General features: G+C 50.6%; 2 protein-coding genes across 2 annotated transcripts in view; one reads left to right on the forward strand and one right to left on the reverse strand.

The window, feature by feature from the left end:
- The first annotated feature begins 1,070 nt into the window (after positions 1-1,070).
- LOC144248829 (class II histocompatibility antigen, B-L beta chain-like) lies at positions 1,071-4,046 on the forward strand. Its single transcript, XM_077790811.1, has 4 exons — positions 1,071-1,246; positions 2,265-2,407; positions 3,051-3,327; positions 3,890-4,046. The coding sequence occupies exons 1-4, from the start codon at positions 1,071-1,073 to the stop codon at positions 4,044-4,046; spliced, it is 753 nt and encodes a 250-aa protein (XP_077646937.1).
- A 1,093-nt stretch (positions 4,047-5,139) lies between these two features.
- Positions 5,140-17,488, reverse strand: part of LOC144248830 (uncharacterized) — a 63,336-nt gene continuing 50,987 nt past the window's right edge. The window contains 1 exon segment of the mRNA XM_077790812.1: positions 5,140-5,812. Within this exon segment, the coding sequence (XP_077646938.1) occupies positions 5,140-5,812 (673 nt within the window).

Here is a 17,488-nt window from a genome sequence, read left to right on the forward strand (position 1 = left end):
TGCGGGACCGCGCCGCGCTCCCCGCCCGTTTCCCGGACGCTGCGAGGGCTGATCATTTCTAGGTGTTCTGGAGAGGGCAGCGAGGTGAGTTAAAGTGCACAGGAGGCCAGTGAGGGCAGTTTGCTTGGAAATGGCCGAACTGGCCACAGTTCAAGCACCTCACGTTGTTAATGGGCACCACTGCCTCCCCCACCCCTTTGCTCACGGCCAGGGCTAAAGCAGTTTCTGAAGAAGAGGCCTTAGTGCAGGTGTCGACCATCTGTGGGATGGTTGGCTCTAGATCTTGGGGAAGAGCTCCGAGAAGCTTTTTGGTTTCCGGGTTGGCATTAGACATTGCCATTTTTCCCAGGAGTTCATCCCTGGCCTCTACATTATCAATTTGGCGATCGATGGCCTCTGGGAGGTGGTCAACAAACTTAACAAATGTCTCTTCAACCCCCTGATGGATTGAAGAAAAGTTTTGGACAAGGGTGGTTCCACCAGGGATTTTTAAAGGAGCAGTCTTTGCAGCAGATTTGATGTCATCTAAGACATTGTTAGGCAGCATGACCTGATCCTCTGGTCTGCTGAATTCCCCCTCTCCTGCCAAAGCCTCAGGGCCTTCCTGGCCTTCGCCTAAAACTTCACTCAAGTCATACTTGGATAGGATTGGCTTTAAAAGTTTTTTCCACTGCAATAGTGCAGTGGTAATGTAATGGAAGGCATGGGGAATTAAGGTATGTCCTGTGAAAGTTTAGTCCAATACATTTTTAAAATATGGAGAATTGCGGCCATAGTCTCTGGCCGCTTTTCTCAACTCCTTCACCTCAGTGTGAGGAATCCGCTCCCATCGCGGCTCCTTTCCCCGTTTAATGACGACAGGCGCCGCAAGGCAATCGAGATCTCTCACCAAGTCCAGGTCCCCATCCCGCAGGGCTCCTCCCTGATCCGTGTCCAGCCTCCTCCCGGCCTGTTGTTACTGCCGGGGTGCCGCCGTCCTCATCCTCTTCGGAAGGTGGGTCGGGGCGGGCTGGAGCGCGCAGCCTCCGGCGGAGCGGTGGGGCCCGGTGACTCGGGGCCTGCAGGCCAGCATGGCGGGCTTCCAGCCAGGCCCGCGTTCGGTTCCGCGGCGTGGGAACCGGGATGGGCTGGAGAAGGAGGGAACCACCCTCAAGGGCCCACTCGGGGATGTGGGCAGGGGACAGAAGGGGCTGGTCCCGACGGTGACACCATCGACGCAGCTGCGAGCGCAGGGGAGGGACCCGAGGCGGGGCTGTACAACTGACATTCCTGGAGCTGGGGACCAAACTGGGGACAGGGCAGTCGGGGACAAGGGAGCGGGGAAGGCTCGGGCTGGAGTGGCCAGGGCCAGCCCGAGAGAGGGACTGAGTGGGGCAGGAGGCAGCAGGGAGTAGGTGACAGCCCTGTGCCCGTGGGCAGGGTCTGGCTCCCATCCCACCCATAGGGGAAGCAGGGTTAGGATCAGGGAGGGAGTAACACGGGGAAGAAGAACCAGGGACCCAACTTTCTCACTTAGGCTTTACTAATTTAAAAATCAAATTGAAAATAGGATTAAACTTGCCCACTTTATAATTTCCACCCACTTGTATATCATAAATGCATCACCCAACTTTCCCCCAGAATGAAAGTGACAAAACATCTTCCTGGGAAGCCTCAGGAAAGTGCTCAAACAAAAACTGAACAAAAGTTTTAAGATCCCTCTTTTTAAATGAAACATTCCCTAGTACTAAGGTTGCTTTAATCTGAATATAAATCTCTCGTTGAGCTGGGGATAAATGATTGTCCATGTTCCCCAAACAACCCAAAATTCCCCCCCACGAGGCAAAAGGATTAACTTAAGATAAATGTGTTCATGTGTAGTGCTCTCCCCCGGGCACCTGGCAGCCCACGCTGCAAGTACTCACCAATGCGAGGGACACAAAGGAAAAGCGAAACCTCGAGGGGGCTGGTGGGCTCCTGCCGGTCCTTTGGATTCTGAAAGCTTCCCTTCCAAAGCGGCAGCCTTCCCTCAGAATTCCAAAGGGGTGCCGACAGGCCAGGAGAAACAGTCCTCACAAAGCGAAGGAAGAAGCTCCTCCTGGAGCTGGTCCCAAACGGCGCTTGAATTCCCAAAGATCCCAGATCCGATGACCTTCAGGAGACGCTCTCCGGGACTGGACAACTGCCCAAGGTCCCTGTTCTGGGAGCCATTTGTTCCAGCCTGAACTGCTACAAGGAGAGTGCAGGGTAAAGAAGCAGAAAAGGCCTTTGCATGGTATCCACAGATACCACGGGACAGAGACTCCAGGGACAGCAGCCAGGTACTGCAACAGCGACCCGCACGTTATGGAGCAAAGAAGGACTGCGGTGGGCTGGCTCTGCCGGTACAACCACGAGTATCTCAGCCCGTTCCTCACGGAGCGCCGAGGTGAGCGTGGGGCACAGCGTGTGCCCTCGAGCCCTGCTCTGGCAATGACCCTGAGGCCCCTCAAAACCTCCCTGGGAATCGCCCCAGAGCCCTCAGCCCTCCTTGTGCCCATCCCCGAGACCTTCTGTCCCTGCCACTGACCCCCGTGGCTCTCCCAGTCCATCCCAGTCTCTCCCAGCGCCTCCCGGCTGTCCATCTCAGCCTGGCGTGGCGCTGCCGCCTCTCAGCCAATCAGAGCGCGAGTCTCTGATGACTCATCAGTTGCCAGGCAGACCCGCAGCGCCGCGTGCCCCGCACTGGACTCGGCCTCCCAGTGCCGCGCGCTTCATTCCCAGTTCCTCCCAGTGCCGCCCCAGTCCCTCCCACTCCTTCCCAGCCCATTCCCAGTTCCTCCCAGTGCCGCCCCAGTCCCTCCCACTCCTTCCCAGCCCATTCCCAGTTCCTCCCCAGTTCACTCCGAGATCTCCACCCTCTGCCAGTGCCCCCCATCCCCTCCCCTCTCTCTGAGTATCATCCCAGTCTTTCCCAGTTCATTCCAAGTCCCTCTCAGTCCATTCCCAGTCTGCCCCAAGGCCACACCACCCCTCCCCTCTCTCTCCCAGTTCCCCCCAGCTGATCCCAGTGTGTCCCCGCTCTCTCCCAGTGACCCCCAGCGTGTCCATCTCGCTGGTGCCCTCGAGCTCCCGGCCCAGCCCCGGCCACCTGCTCTGCTCCTTGGTGGATTTCTACCCGGCCCACGTCCAGCTGAGGTGGTTCCAGGGCCAGCAGGAGCTCTCTGTGGTGGCCACCGACATGGTCCCCAACTGGGACTGGACCCACCAGCTCCTGGTGCTGCTGGAAACCCCAACCCGGGCCGGGCTCACCTCCACCTGCCAGGTGCAGCACGTCAGCCTGGAGCACCCCTTGAGCCAGCACTGGGATACAGGGGAGGAATTGGGGGCACTGGGACAGCCACTGGGATGTGCTGATTTCAACTGGGAGGGAGTTGGAGAGAGCCTGGTTTCAACTGGGAGAGGAGGTTGTGGGTTTGGAAGGGCTAAGAAGGGGTTTGAAGGATACTGGGGAGGGTGGGATGGGGTTCTGGGGGTCCTGGTGGACACTGGGAGGGAGTTTGGGTGTGCTGGGTATGACTGGGAGGGATGTGAGTGAGCCTGGAGGAGCTGGATGGAGATTGGGGATGGAAGAGCAGAGATTGGGACAAGGTTGGTTGCTGGGAAGAGACTGGGAGGGGTCTGGATGAACCCTGGTGGGGCTGGGAAGGGAATGAGAGAGAGTTTGGGGGTCCTGGAGCAGTGGGGGGCAACTGGAAGGAGGCTGTGGGATACTGAGAGGGACAGGAGGGGCTTTGGTGGGTCCTGGGAAGGTGAGGAAGGGATCAAGAGGGAGGTTTCAGGGGTCCTGAGTAGGTTGGGAGCAACCTGGAGGGTGCTTGGAGGGGCCTGGGTGCCTGTGAGAGTTTCTGGGGGGTCCTGACCCCTGCGGAGACCCCAGAGATGCTGCTGGATGCTGCCACAGCAAGATGCTGGCAGGAACTGGAGACTCCAAGTTGGGCTTCATCTTCCTGGCACTGGGGATCTGGTTCTACCTGCACAAGAAAGGGGGGTCCCGTGAGTCGTATCCCACCTCCCCCAGAATGTGAATGGTCCCCCCGGGGCCCCCAGCCCGGTGTCACCCCCTTTACTCTGCCCACAGAGCTCCTGAGCCACTGGCAGTGAGAGCCCCTCCCCGTGGCCCCGGACCCGGCCGGCACCCCCTGCTCCAGCTCCACGCTGATTTTGGGGGGATTGAGTGTCCCCCCAGCCCTGCTGTCACTCTGCCCCTGCCCCCTGCTCCCAGTGTTCCCAGTAAAGCTTCCCAGTTAAACCCAGCCCAGTTCCTGGGGGCACTGGGGAGGGACTTGGGGGGACCCCACGGCGGGGCCGGCCCTGGGCAGGGAGGGCGGGTCCAGGTGGGGAACACTGCCTGCTGCGGGTCTGCCCGGCAACTGGTGAGTCATCAGCCCCGCTCTCGCTGATTGGCTGACTCTTCTCCACCGCGTTCTCTCATTGGCTGAGGAGAGGCCCGGCAGTGCAGAGAAGGAACGGGAGAGATCCCGCCCCGAGCACCGGCACGGGGACAACAGACCCGGCCTGGGCACAGGGAGGGAATTTATTACCAACCAAACCACGGCAGCACCAGGAGAAGGGAAAGAAATCCCTCCAGCACCTTCCCCCCACCCAACGGGGATCACCCACAACAGGGTTATCCACCATGGAGAGACGGGGACATCCCAGTTTAGAGCAAAGCCAATTTTATTGAGTGTACCAGGTGTTTATACAGGGATTGACTTGTATGGTGCTTATAGAGGGCTCTGTTTTTGGTAACAATTTCCCATTGGTTACACATTCTTCGAGACATCCAGTAACCTGGGAACATTTATCTTATCACAAAGACTCACACCATTTTTTCTGGTCACTTCTTGCCCAGGGAGACTGAAACTGTGTCTGTGTCTCCCACAGTTTCTGCTCAGTCAGGCCTCAGATATCGGGCCCCTTGATCAGCTCCATTGCTTTACTCTCTGTTTTATTCCCCATATGGGGGCACCAGGGCTCTGCCCAACGGGGGTCACTGGGGATCATCCAGCCTGGATCCTCCCATGGGGGATGGAGCTGCAGCAGCACACCAAACTCTTCCCTCACTCTCTTCCCTCACTCCAAGCACTTCCCACACTCGGGGCACTCACAGGACTTCCTTTAGTGATGCCTCCGTTGGTGTCTGATCAACTTTGAGCTCATGGAGAAGCTCTTCCCACACTTCCCACACTCGTAGGGCCTCTCCCTGGTGTGGATGCGCTGGTGCACGGCGAGGCTGGAGCTTTGCTTGAAGCCCTTCCCGCAGTCGGGGCAGCGGAAGGGCCTCTCCTCTGTGTGAATCCGCTCATGTAGGAGGACACTGGAGCTGGTCCGAAACCTCTTCCCACACTGGGGACACTCGTAGGGCCTCACCCCAGTGTGGATGCGCTGGTGTGTTCTCAGGCCTGAGCTCCTCCCAAAGCTCTTCCCACATTCCAAGCACTCATAGGGCCGTTCCCCGGTGTGGATCACCTGGTGCTGGATCAGGCCAGACATGTCTTTGAAGCCCTTCCCACATTTCCCACACTCGTAGGGCCTCTCCCCAGTGTGGATGCGCCGGTGCACAGTGAGATTGGAGTTGTGCTGAAAGCCCTTCCCGCAGTCGGGGCAGCGGTAGGGCCTCTCCTCTGTGTGAATCCGCTCATGTACGAGGAGATGGGAGCTGGTCTGAAACCTCTTCCCACACTGGGGACACTCGTAGGGCCTCTCCCCAGTGTGGATCCTCTGGTGCTCGATCAGGTTGGATCTCCGGCTGAAACCCTTCCCACATTCCAAGCACTTGTGGGGCTTCTCCCTGCCATGAGGCTTCTCCACCAGCTCTGAGCTCTGGCTGGATCTCCGCCCGCCTTCCTGGCTCAGGAGGCTCTTTCCTCCCTGCAGCTCCCTGGGCTGGGTTTGCAGCTCTTCCTCCTGCAGCATCTCCGGGGCTTTTTCTCCTCCTCCATCCAGCCAAGCCCTGGCAAAGACAAATCCTGGTTTGAGGGAAAAACAAGAGAAGAGCTCCTTGGACTGGAGGTTCCTCCTTGCCCAAGTTCATCTCAGGAAGTCATTGGGAATCCTGTGTCTGTAAGAACCTCCAAAACACCAAGATTCAGACCAAAAATCCCACAAACTTCAAGACACAAATCAAAAACTCCCTGAACATCACAAGTCAGCAAAAACCTCCTTCAAAAGAGGAAGATTCAGCTGCCACATAAAACCAAAGCACCAACATTTAACCCAAGAAAGCTCAGAAACACCAAGATTCACCCCGTGAAAATCGTGGATCCTCCTCCACAGTCACCTGCTACATGTGGGGGGAGCAGCGCTCCTGGGGCTGGGGGGAGGCTGCAGACACAGGGAGGGGCAGAACCTTCTGCTGCTTCCTCTTTCTGCTCCTTCTCCTCCTCCTCCTGTGTCTCTGCTCTTCCTCACACTCCTCTTGCTCCTGCTGTTCCTCCTTCTCCTGCACAATCCCACCCTCTCCTGCCACCTGCATCGTTTGACCATTCTGTTCCTCAAGCCTGCTTCTCCTTCCCTTCTCCTCCTGCCCCCAGGCCCAGCACCCACTGCCGGCTCCCTCTTCCCCCCAGCCCCACAGCATCCCAGCGCAGGGGCAGGGATGGAGCTGGGGCAGGTCGGGCTGGGGCAGCGCTGGGCTCTCGGCCGCTCCCGCCCGCACTCGGTCCCCACTGCAGCCGCTCCCGCCAGGACAGCGCGGGGGGGCCCGGCCTTGGCGCTGCCCCACTCCCACCTCCCCAAATTCCCCTCGCGGGGCCATGGGGCCGAGGGGGGGCACAGGTGGGTCCAGGTGGGGAATGCTGAGATAATTTCAAGAGTGGGACCCCAAGAAGAAGAATTGGAATTTGTGGTAGACACAGGGGCAGAATTAACCTTTCTGTTAAATATTCCAAAAGGTTATAGTGTAAGCAAAGATACCGTAATAGTAACAGGAGCAAAAGGAGAGTTTCACAGTACCCGTTATTAAAAATGTGGTAATAGAAGGAGAAACTAAATTTTGGATGAGAGATGTTTTCTTGGTCCCAGGGGCAGGTAGCAATTTATTGGGACAAGATTTACAGGTGAAATTAGGAATAGGGGTTGTTCCAGAAGATGGGAAGATGACAGCTAGACTTTTAAAACTAGGCCAGGAGGATGGAAGAAGAATTAACAAGGAAGTTTGGGCTGGGGAGGGAAATAGGGGAAGATTAAATATTGACCCCATAAAGATTACAACTGAGGAAAAAAAAATTGTCCCATACATGTACGGCACTATCCTGTATCTTTAGAAGGACAGGAATGTTTAAAGCCAGTAATAGAAGGACTAACAAAGGATGGGACATTAGAACCTTGTATGTCTCCCCATAATACCCCAATACTCCCAGTAAAGAAGCCTGACGGGAGCTATAGACTGGTACAAGCCTTAAGGGAGGTTAACAAAGGAACTCAGACCCGCTATCCATGGGTACCAAATCCTTATACTCTTTTCAGTAAAGTTCCTCCCCAGCATCAGTGGTTTAGTGTAGTGGACCTTAAAGATCCCTTTTGGGCTTGCCCATTAGCCCAGGAGAGCAAGTTATCTTTGCTTTTGAATGGAAGGACCCACTAACTGGAGAAAACAGCAATTAAGATGGACAAAACTACCACAGGGGCTTACAGAATCCCCAACCTTATTTGGACAAGCTTTAGAAACAATACTACAAACTTTCCACACTCCCCCTGAAATACAAATTATCCAATATGTGGATAATCTTTTACTTTCTGGGGAAGCTGAAGCTGAAGTTAGAGAGGCTACTATAAAGCTTTTGAATTTTCTTGGGGAAAAAGGATTAAGGGTATCAAAAGGGAAGCTGCAATTTGTAGAATCAGAGGTAAAATATCTTGGACACTTGATTAGGAAGGGTAGTTGGAAGCTCAACCCAGACTGAAACACAGGGATTCTATCCCTTCCCCCTCCCTCTTCAAAGGGGGAAATCAGAAAGATACTCAGATTATTGGCATATTATAGATTGTGGATTGAAGGATATACACAGGCAGTAAAATTTTTGAATAAAAAAAATTGACAGAGGGAGATGATATAAAATGGATCAAAAAGGATAATGAAAAATTAAGAAAAAAGTTAAAACTAGCCCCAATATCAACTTTAAGCTCACCTTCACTAGCAAAACCCTTTCATTTGTATGTAAATGAAAAAAAGGGGGTAGCTCATAGGGTTTTGTTTCCAGAGTGGGGAGGAGTAAAGAGACCCGTGGCTTATTTATCAAAGATGTGGGATCCAGTAAATCAAGGCTGGCCAGTGTGTATTCAAGCTATAGCAGCTACTGCAATCCTAGTAGAGGAAAGTCATAAACTGACTTCTAGAGGTAAATTAATTGTGTGCACACCTGATGCAGTACTAAATTTCTTCCAATTTGCATTGTGATTTTTATCTTGAAATACATAACTTACTGTACTCTAGGATTGAAAAACTAGTTTACAGCTGTGACATAGCAAAACCTGCTATTAATTTGAGTCAGTGCAGGCTGTTCAATCAAGTGTTCTCAGTGTGTAAAGTTAAACTAAAGGTAACACCAACTGCTTGGTAGGTCAATGAGAAACAATTTTCCTTCCAACCAGTCCTTTTTCATGTACCCAAATGTGTTTTGCTTTCTTAGTTTTTTTGTTTTGTTTGTTTGCTAGTTTTTCTGGAAGTGCTAACTACTTGCAGTGTATCTAGAACAGCAAATAAAATTGTGCATACAAAACACTTGTAAAAAAATAGGGCTCATTTTTTCCCAGAATGGGAGGTGGCTACATATAGAAAAGGGAAACTACAAATCTAAATGAAGAAAAAGTTTCAGTATCTTCTAATGTAAACAATTTGTTACTTCCAGCATCACAGTGGGTGTGTGACACACACATATGAAAAAGATGGTGAGGGAGATCTCTGTTTACTACAGTTTCCTATTTCTTGAATGAGTTAGAGAGCTATGAAGCAATTGTGATTCCTTGTGTGGATTGCCCAGGCCTGCAGGGAGGGCTTGGCCATGGTTCCCTCTGTGCTGCAGGCAGCCCTGCAGCGTGGCAGCAGTGGCTTGCCTCTGGTGAGTTTGCAGGCAGGGTGCTCCAGCACTGCAGTGCTCAGGGGCAGTTTCCTACTTTGACACCAAAGCTTAAATTCAAGAGTGCCTCTTCCCATCCAGTTATTGTTTGTACTGTAAGAACCTCTTCAGAGAGTGTCTCCTGGCAGTCAAAAAGAGAGTATCGCAGAGATAAATTCCTTACTTGCTGTCTCCCCCACTGTATCCACATTTTGTCTATTCCCTCTTCAAATTATAGATTTGTAAAACTCATGCTCTGTGTCCTCAGATGCCCTTCCCAAATCAAACCTTGGCTTCTTTGCAAATTATATTGCACTAACAAGCATTGCCTTAAATTTTTTATTGCAGGCAAGATCACTTCAGAAGTAAGTTTTTGTTTACCTTGTTCCTACAACCCTTTCAAGCTTGTGAATGGAAAATTGTGACAGCAAAATAAGTCTTTAGTTTTAGCACTGTCAGCTGTGGGTAGCTGGTAGCCCTTGGTGGAGGGTGCCGTGAATTAAAGGCCTGCAGAACACACATAACAAAAGTAATTAAATTTGTAAGGAAGTTGGAAAAGGAGGGAGAGGTGATTGGCAGACTCACCTCTCCAGGCTGTAGGACTAATGTTAGAAAGTGGACTGATATTGGAATGTGGATGTTGAAATGTGAAGAGAGAAAAAGAGGGCGAAACAGAGAGAAAGGGAGAAGAGAGAAGAAGAGAGAAAAAGAGAAAGAGAGAGAAAGGGAAAGAGAGAGAAAGAGCGAAATACACCCCAAAGTCCCCATACCGCAGCTATTTGTAAGTTCTCCCCCATTCCTGCTAGACAGAGTGACAACAAGGGGAGGGGAGTGAGGAAGTACAGTCAAAGGCAAAGCTGTGAAAAAGAGGGAGAGCTGGACCACCAATAGAGATAAGATCAAAGCAGAGATAGCTGACTCTCACAATGTGCTTTATTTTTTTAAACAAGACTTCTTTTTTTTCCTTCTGATTTTTGTTGTTAAGGAAAGGAGGCTTTTGTTCTGAAGAATGGGTCTGTAAGACTAAAACAGTTGGATGTTGCCTAAAAAGCAAAAAACCAAGAGATGTGATACATCTTGTGTTAAATTTGGGCTAGTCTTTTTTTATTTAACTAATTATAGCTCACAAGAAGAAGAATTGGCCTCTGCAGCAATTAGCACAGCTGGATACAAGAAGAAGAAGCAGCAACAGAAAAAGATTTTAGTTAAACCCAGAAAGTTTTGAAGAAAACTAATGGTGAAAGTTAATGCAGTATTGTTTTTCTTTTAACACTGTGTTATTAAGAAGTCCTTTCCAGGTACTACTAAAGCAGCAATCCCAACCATGGAAAAGAGGGTGAATTCATGCCAGCAAAATAAAAGAATTTGTGAAGAAACGTGAGGAATGGACTATCACATCTAAAACAGGTGATACCAAATTGACTTTCAACCAGGACTGGGTGGTAATGGTTTGGGAAGACCCAAATGATCCAAGGCAGGTACAAAGAATAACACCTAACTGAGAAATAAGGCAAAGCTTGCATCACTGGTTCTAAGCCCTGCCTGAATAAGCCCTGAGACGCCTCCGACACCTCCTTGGCAGAGGAACACTGCCACTTCAAACAGGAGGATCGGGAGTGTTTGAGTCAAAGAGTTCTTATAGTCTGGCCTTAGCCTGTGACTTGTACAGGCAAGAAGGGAAATTGCCATTAATACTATGCTGTATACTTTATTTGATTCATCCTCATATTGGACATGGCAGCTGGGTTATAAGTGAATGTTTAAATTATGAGAATAATTGGCATTGTAGCTCACAAAATCTATGTTCTCGTGGCAAGAAGTATTGAGTACTGAATCAATCCCCTATAGAGAAAGACCTCAAAAACTGAAGTAATAAATTGCTTTTGTAGATGGGGATTATCAATGCCTGTGGACTGAGAGATACCTGAGGAATGGTGGAAAACCACAGTTAAAAGGTGTTAAAAACAATTTGCCTGGAAATGAGTAAAAAAGGAGTGACAAGGGAAACAGAGGGCAAGCCTGGATTGAGCACTGTACTCAGCAGCGAGAAGATCACACGTACCTGCTGTGGGCAGCAGCCCCACAGGCAGGGGAGGTGGGGGTATAAGCCATGCCAGACCTCTGTCATTCCTGTTTCTGTCTCTCATTTGTTGTCTTTTCCCTTCTGAGATAGCAGCAAGATCGTGTCACAAATGCTACAGAAGGTATCACATGGAAAGAAACCAAAGTTCCTTTTTGTCACACACACCCATGTCAACAGCCACTGTTATAACCCGTCCAAATTAAGTACCTGCAGGAAAAAGGGGGAAAATTATCACATTACAAAGAACTTAGGAAAAAGTAGTAATACTTGGGGCATGGAATGTCCAAAAGGAGAGAGACGGATTTGTTTTACATTTGATCTTAGAAATATAGTCCAAGATTCGGTAAAGAGACAATTAGTTAAAAAAAAAGGTAAAACAAGCACAGCAGTCTAGCTCTGTGTTAACCCCAAATTATATCCTCAGTCGTATTAAAGGACTCCAAGCAGTTATAGAGAAGATAATAAACAAAGCTGCTCAGGCATTGGAATTAATATTGAGTCTGCAAAGCCAAACATCACCTGCAGTGCATTAAAATAGGTTGGCTTTACGCTATTTATTGGCTAAAGAATGGGGTGTACAGATTGTTGAAAATAGATGGCAATGAGGATGTCATCCTGGAAAAAACAAAGGATATCAGAAAAAAGTTATGACCTAGGTATCAGTCCAAAAATGGGAAAATAACGTTAAAAACTAGCAGGTGGGGTAATGTATTGAGAATGGGATGGTGGAAGAAATTAGGATTCTTCCTTTTATGTGTTACAAGTGTTTTGATATTTCTTCTTTGTTTAATCCCATGTTTTATTTGATTACCAACAGAGTCCAAAGAATGCAAGAGGACAGGAAATATTCTTTATAAATCATTTGGCTTGCGCAGTAAGAGGTGGGATTGTGAAAAATGCATATTTATGATTGGCTTTTCGCAAATGTTACAATGAATATTATATGTGTAATGTTAGAAAGTTATGCTGTATTAATTCCCTTACATATTGTGTTAAGTGTAGTTTTAGGTTACAACATTATGTTAAAATAGAGATTATGTATGTGGGGGGAGTTTTCTTTTTAGGAATGAGATGCTCCCTTCGAAGAACACCTAAATCTTCCAAAGGAGAGGAATTTATGGCTTCTGATCAGGAGAAGCTAATTTCTTCAGGCCTTGCTCAGACTTGAAGACACCAGGGGATTAAAGGGAACAGTTGACATACAACAGAGTTTCTTGTTTAGAATAGGATGTATGCATAACCATGAAGGATGTATGAATATGCAACAAGTGTCTTGGTTTAAGGGTGTTTCCTTTGTTCACAAGTCAAGCTTTTCTTGACTTAGGGTCCGAGAGCATCTGGACGTCCGTAATTCTTTGCTCTTTTTGTCTTGTAATTGTCCTAACTCTAATTGTATTATTATTTTTATAACCATTTTGTTATTATTAAACTTTTAAAATTTTAAAAACCAAGTGATTAGAGTTTTTCAAAATTTTCAAAACTAGATGAGATTTAAAGGTGACCCTTTAACTCATAAACAATAAATAGATGATTTGAAGGAAAAAAAAAAAAAAGCAGCAGATGGTGGGGGGGGTGCACAACTGAGGCTGCTGAAGGCTGCTGTGGAAGAGAAGCTGCATTCCAGGCACCCAGGAGGAGCTTCAGAAATGCAAATTAACACTGCTGGGGCAAACTGGGGACAATGTACCTGGCTCTTCTTGCCTGGGGCAGGAATTGGCTGATTCCCTCTGTCCCTCACCCCAAGCTCTGCCTGCTTGCACAGATGGAATCTGCACAGCTGAAGGCAGAGCCCATGCTGAGGATCTCTGACTCTGCAACAGAAATGGCTGAAGCTGCAAAGGGAAACAGCAAATGGAGAATGTTGGGAAAACTTCACTAAAATAAGGGGGGGATCATCCCTCTGCCCACTCCAACATCTGCTGTCACTGTCTGTGCTGTACAGGGTGTATCAGAGCACTGGGGGTTTTGCTAGAACAAGTTCAGGGAAATCAGTTGGAATTCAAGTATTTGATGATGTAATTAGAAAAAAGCAGTCAACTGAGGCAGCCCCAGCTGAAGGGAGCACCCAAAAACAGGGAAAAGTATTGAAGGACCACCAGAAAAAATCCTACAACACCATGGACCAGCCCCTGAGAACCCAAACCAATTCATATCAGGAGGCAGAGAACCCATTTATCATTTGAATGGCATCATTTGATTACAAGCTGTCCTCAGAATAAGAACCAACCAGACAGCTCCAGCTCCTGACCTTCCTGTCGACCAAGCCACTGAAATGAGGAACACAACATTTCACCAGGGGATGGGATCAGATTACCTGTGAGCAGAAAAAAAAGCAGTTTGTGGAAAACTAAATGGCTTAAACGGCTGCTGGTAAAGAAATTACAAGGGAAAAGTGGTGAAAAAGCTAACAAAGGAAATAGGAGAGCAGTTTATGTATTGGTCCAAACATGGAAAGAATGGGAATGGGACACGGTTTCGTGGCTCCCCAGCACACCAGGGGTTAAACGAATGCTGCTTCTCCTCTCCTGTGCTGCAGCAACTCTCATCTTTTTACCATGCTCCACACCTTGGCAGTGCAGCTCATCCAGCAGCTGAGCCAGGGCATGCAGGTGGCAGCCAGGCCTCCTGATCCACAAACGGCTACAAAAGGACAGGGAATGAGGGCACCGAGAATAATCCCAAAACCAAAGAGGGCCTGGGAAGAACAAAACAGAGTCAAGGAGTGAATCTGCCTGGAGATAGGGCCAGGGAGTTGTAGAGAAGGGGAGAAACCATCAGGTCCAATAAATGTTAGAAATTGACCCAGAGAGCTGCTCAAAGTCCCGCTACATTCCCGAACTTCGAGGAGTAGAACAAAGACTTAACAGAGCCATGAATATCGGCTGTTATACAAAAGGAGGGTGCACATTAACGAGGACAGGCTCCAGGCGCATCGGGAAGTCTGAACCTGCCAAGGAACTCAGCCGGTGGGCAAAGGCAGAGGGAGATCGGCCGGGAAAATGAGGATAAAAAGGAGGCTGCGGGCTACAGCCACGGCAGAGAGCGCACGGCAAATGCCCCACGGCCTCTGCCCCTGCTCGGCAATAAAGTCACTTTGACAGGACTCCTCGCTCTCCGCCGGGCACACGAACCTCCGGCGACGGGAATTTCCCCGCCCGCTCCCGGCCGCGGGGCAGCCCCTCTGTCCTACCCACAGCAGCCGGGCCGAGCCAGCGCTGCTCCGGCAGCGGCTCCTGCCCGGCCCCGGCGGGAAGGAGACCGCGGGCAGCCGCTCCCGCAGCGCCCTCAGCCCGGGGCCGGCACGGGCCGGACACGGCACCGGCGAGCCGCCGGAGCCCCCTGCCGCCCCCTCCGCCCGCAGCCGGCCCCGAGCCCCCGCAGAGCCCAGCGCGGCTCCCACCTGCGCCGGGGCCGCCTCCGAGCTCCGCCGCCGCCGCCTCACCGCGCTCCGGCCGCTGCCGCCGCTGCCGGGCCCGCGCAGCCGCTCGGCCAATGGCGGCGCTGCGCGGCCACGGCCGCCCTCAGCCCGCCGCCGGGGCCGCGCCGCGCCCCGCTCCACCAATCAGCGCGCCGCAACCGCGACTGACGGCACCGGCGGCCAATGGCAGCGAGCTCGGGGCGGGCTCTGCGCACGGCCCCGCCTCGCCCCGCGCTCTCGGCGCCCCCGGGCTGCGTGAGGGGAAAGCCGGAGATGAGGAACAGCCCCGGCACGGGCCCGGGCCGAGCCGGGATTGAGCTGCCAACACAAACAAACTTCTCCGCGCCTCCCGCCACGGCTTTCCCGGCCCTGCGCCTCCCGTGCCTCCGCCTCTGCGGGAAGCCCAGGAGCCTCACTTCTCCTGCCCCTCGTTAGCGCTTCAGAGCTTCGCTTTGATTTCCCCCGAAAAGGGAAACCTGCCCCAAGCCCTGTGGGTGGGTGGGGCAGGGGAGAGATTTCTGGCAGAAAACTCCAAAGACTCGGAGCAGGAGCAGGAGAAGCCGGTGCAGAGCCTTAAATGCAGCTTTCCCCACGCCTCCCTGCTCCCAGCTGCACCTCCTCCCCCGGCAGGGCAGGAGACAGGGAATGGGGCCATGCTCAGCTCATCCCCCGGGGCTTCTCCCTCTGCTCAGGGACAGGAGTCGTTCCCTGCTGCACCCTGCGCTCTCTCCCGGCCGAGACTTCTCCAGGAACTTCTCGGAGCGGAGTCCATCCCCTGGGCACAGCCCCCTCCGAGTGCTGCAGCGTGGGTCACTGTGCCACGGGCTCAATCCTGCCAGGACAGGCTGCTCCAGCGGGGCCCCTCTGCCCGCGGGCTCACAGCCTCCTCTCGGCATCGCCGAGCTCCAGCCCGGCTCCTCCAGGGGCTGCAGGGGATCTCTGCATCCCCATGGACCTGCAGGGGGATCTCTGCAGCCCCATGGACCTGCAGGGGATCTCCGCATCCCCATGGACCTGCAGGGGGATCTCTGCAGCCCCATGGACGTTCAGGGGATCTCTGCATTCCCATGGACCTGCAGGAGGATCTCCACAGCCCCATTGAGATAAGTGGAAGATCATTTGTTCACTGAAGCAAGACTGCGGTATGCTTGCTTACCTTGGTTTGCATAAGAATGTACTGGTGTGTCTTTGAAATGCTTATTTCCTTACAAGGTGATAAGGAGGTTAAGATTAAAGTCCTGGGTGTGTGTATCTGGTCTGCTTGCTGCATCTCAAAAGAAGAGACTTGGAAGCTATCACAACGACCAGACTCAGACTACATCTGGAGAGTCACGCCTGCAAGGAGAAGGGGGGGGATAAAAGGAAGGTTGGGACAGAACATTTTTGCGCGCCGTTGGTGGAGCAGGAGACTCCCGGCCGCCCAGCGCTGTGCTTTGCCTGCCTTACTCGCTTGCTGTTTTAAATAAAATTGCTTTATTGAATTAAGACACTTCAAATTGTCGTGTCACAATTTATAACACCATTGTAATATATGTTATGGAATAATTCGTGCTTATGAAAAATATGCATCAAGTCAGTTGTGCCTGTACAAAAAGATTCTTTAAGTTTTAAATGACCAGTGGCTGCAGCCGGGGCTGGAGAAACCACTGTTGGCAGAGAAAGAAAGACCTAATTTACAAATGAAAAAAGATGCCTCTGTGCAGAGATGGGCCCTTTCTGGGGACAATCCAGGAGACACCCAACGTTTGACCCCTGGTCTGCCGGGGAGCCAGGAAACCGTGTCCCATTCCCATCCTTTCCATGCTTGGACCAATACAGAAACTGCTTTCCTATTTCCTTTCTTATCTTTTTCAACACTTTCCCCTTGTCATCTCTTTGCCAACATCAGTTTGAGTAATTTAGTTTTCCACAAACTGCTTTTTTTTCTGCTAACAGATAATCTGATCCTATCTCCTGGTGAAATGTTGTGTTCCTCATTTCAGTGGCTTGGTCGGCAGGAAGGTCAGGAGTTGGAGTTGTCTGGTTGGTTCTTATTCCGAGGACAGCTTGTAATCTAATGATGCCATTGAAATGATAAATTGTTTCTCTGTCTCCTGATAGGAATTTGTGAAAAATGCCAATCACTTGGTTTTTAGAATTTTAAAAGTTTAATAATAATAAAATGGTGAAATAAATAGGAATATAATTAGACTGATAAAAATTTATAGTTAGGACAATTACAAGACAATAAAATGGAAAGAATATCTGAGGTCCAGATGCTCTCAGGCACTTAAGCCAAGAGGAATGTACCTTGTGAATGAAGGAATCACCCCTAAAACAATACACTGTTGCATATACATATATGCTTCATGGTTATACATACATTATATTTGAAACAAAAAACTCTGTTGTATGTCAACTGCTTTCTTTAATTCCCCGGGGTCTTCCAGTTTGAGCAAGGCATGAAGAAATCAGCTTCTTCTAATAAGAAAACCATAAATTGCTCTTCTCTGGAGAATTTGTGTGTTCCTTGAAGCGAGTATCTCATTCCTTAACCCCCCCCCCCCCCCCACACACACACAGACATAGTTTCTTTTTTACTACTAAAGCTTCATTTTATCTACAAAGCTACATTTACCATACTGTTATATGTAGCAGATATAATTGGTGCCGATTCTAATATGATATATGTGACATTGAATATTTGTTAATTTGTTAGAACACTCTAAGACTCTACACGTTTGTATTAGGATTCCCCCCCCCACCCTCGCAGGTGAGACCGGGTGTATATTGGAAACTGATTTACAAGTAAGAAGGTGCGGCTCCCCAGGAGATGGGCCATGGCTGGGGAGATGCAGGAACCCCAGGTGCTGATCCTTGCCTGAAGGACCCGAGATGGATATCATGGAAATCCTTGGGCAGACACAGGTG

Source organism: Lonchura striata, unplaced genomic scaffold (assembly GCF_046129695.1).
Source record: "Lonchura striata isolate bLonStr1 unplaced genomic scaffold, bLonStr1.mat Scaffold_92, whole genome shotgun sequence".
Taxonomy (NCBI): domain Eukaryota; kingdom Metazoa; phylum Chordata; class Aves; order Passeriformes; family Estrildidae; genus Lonchura; species Lonchura striata.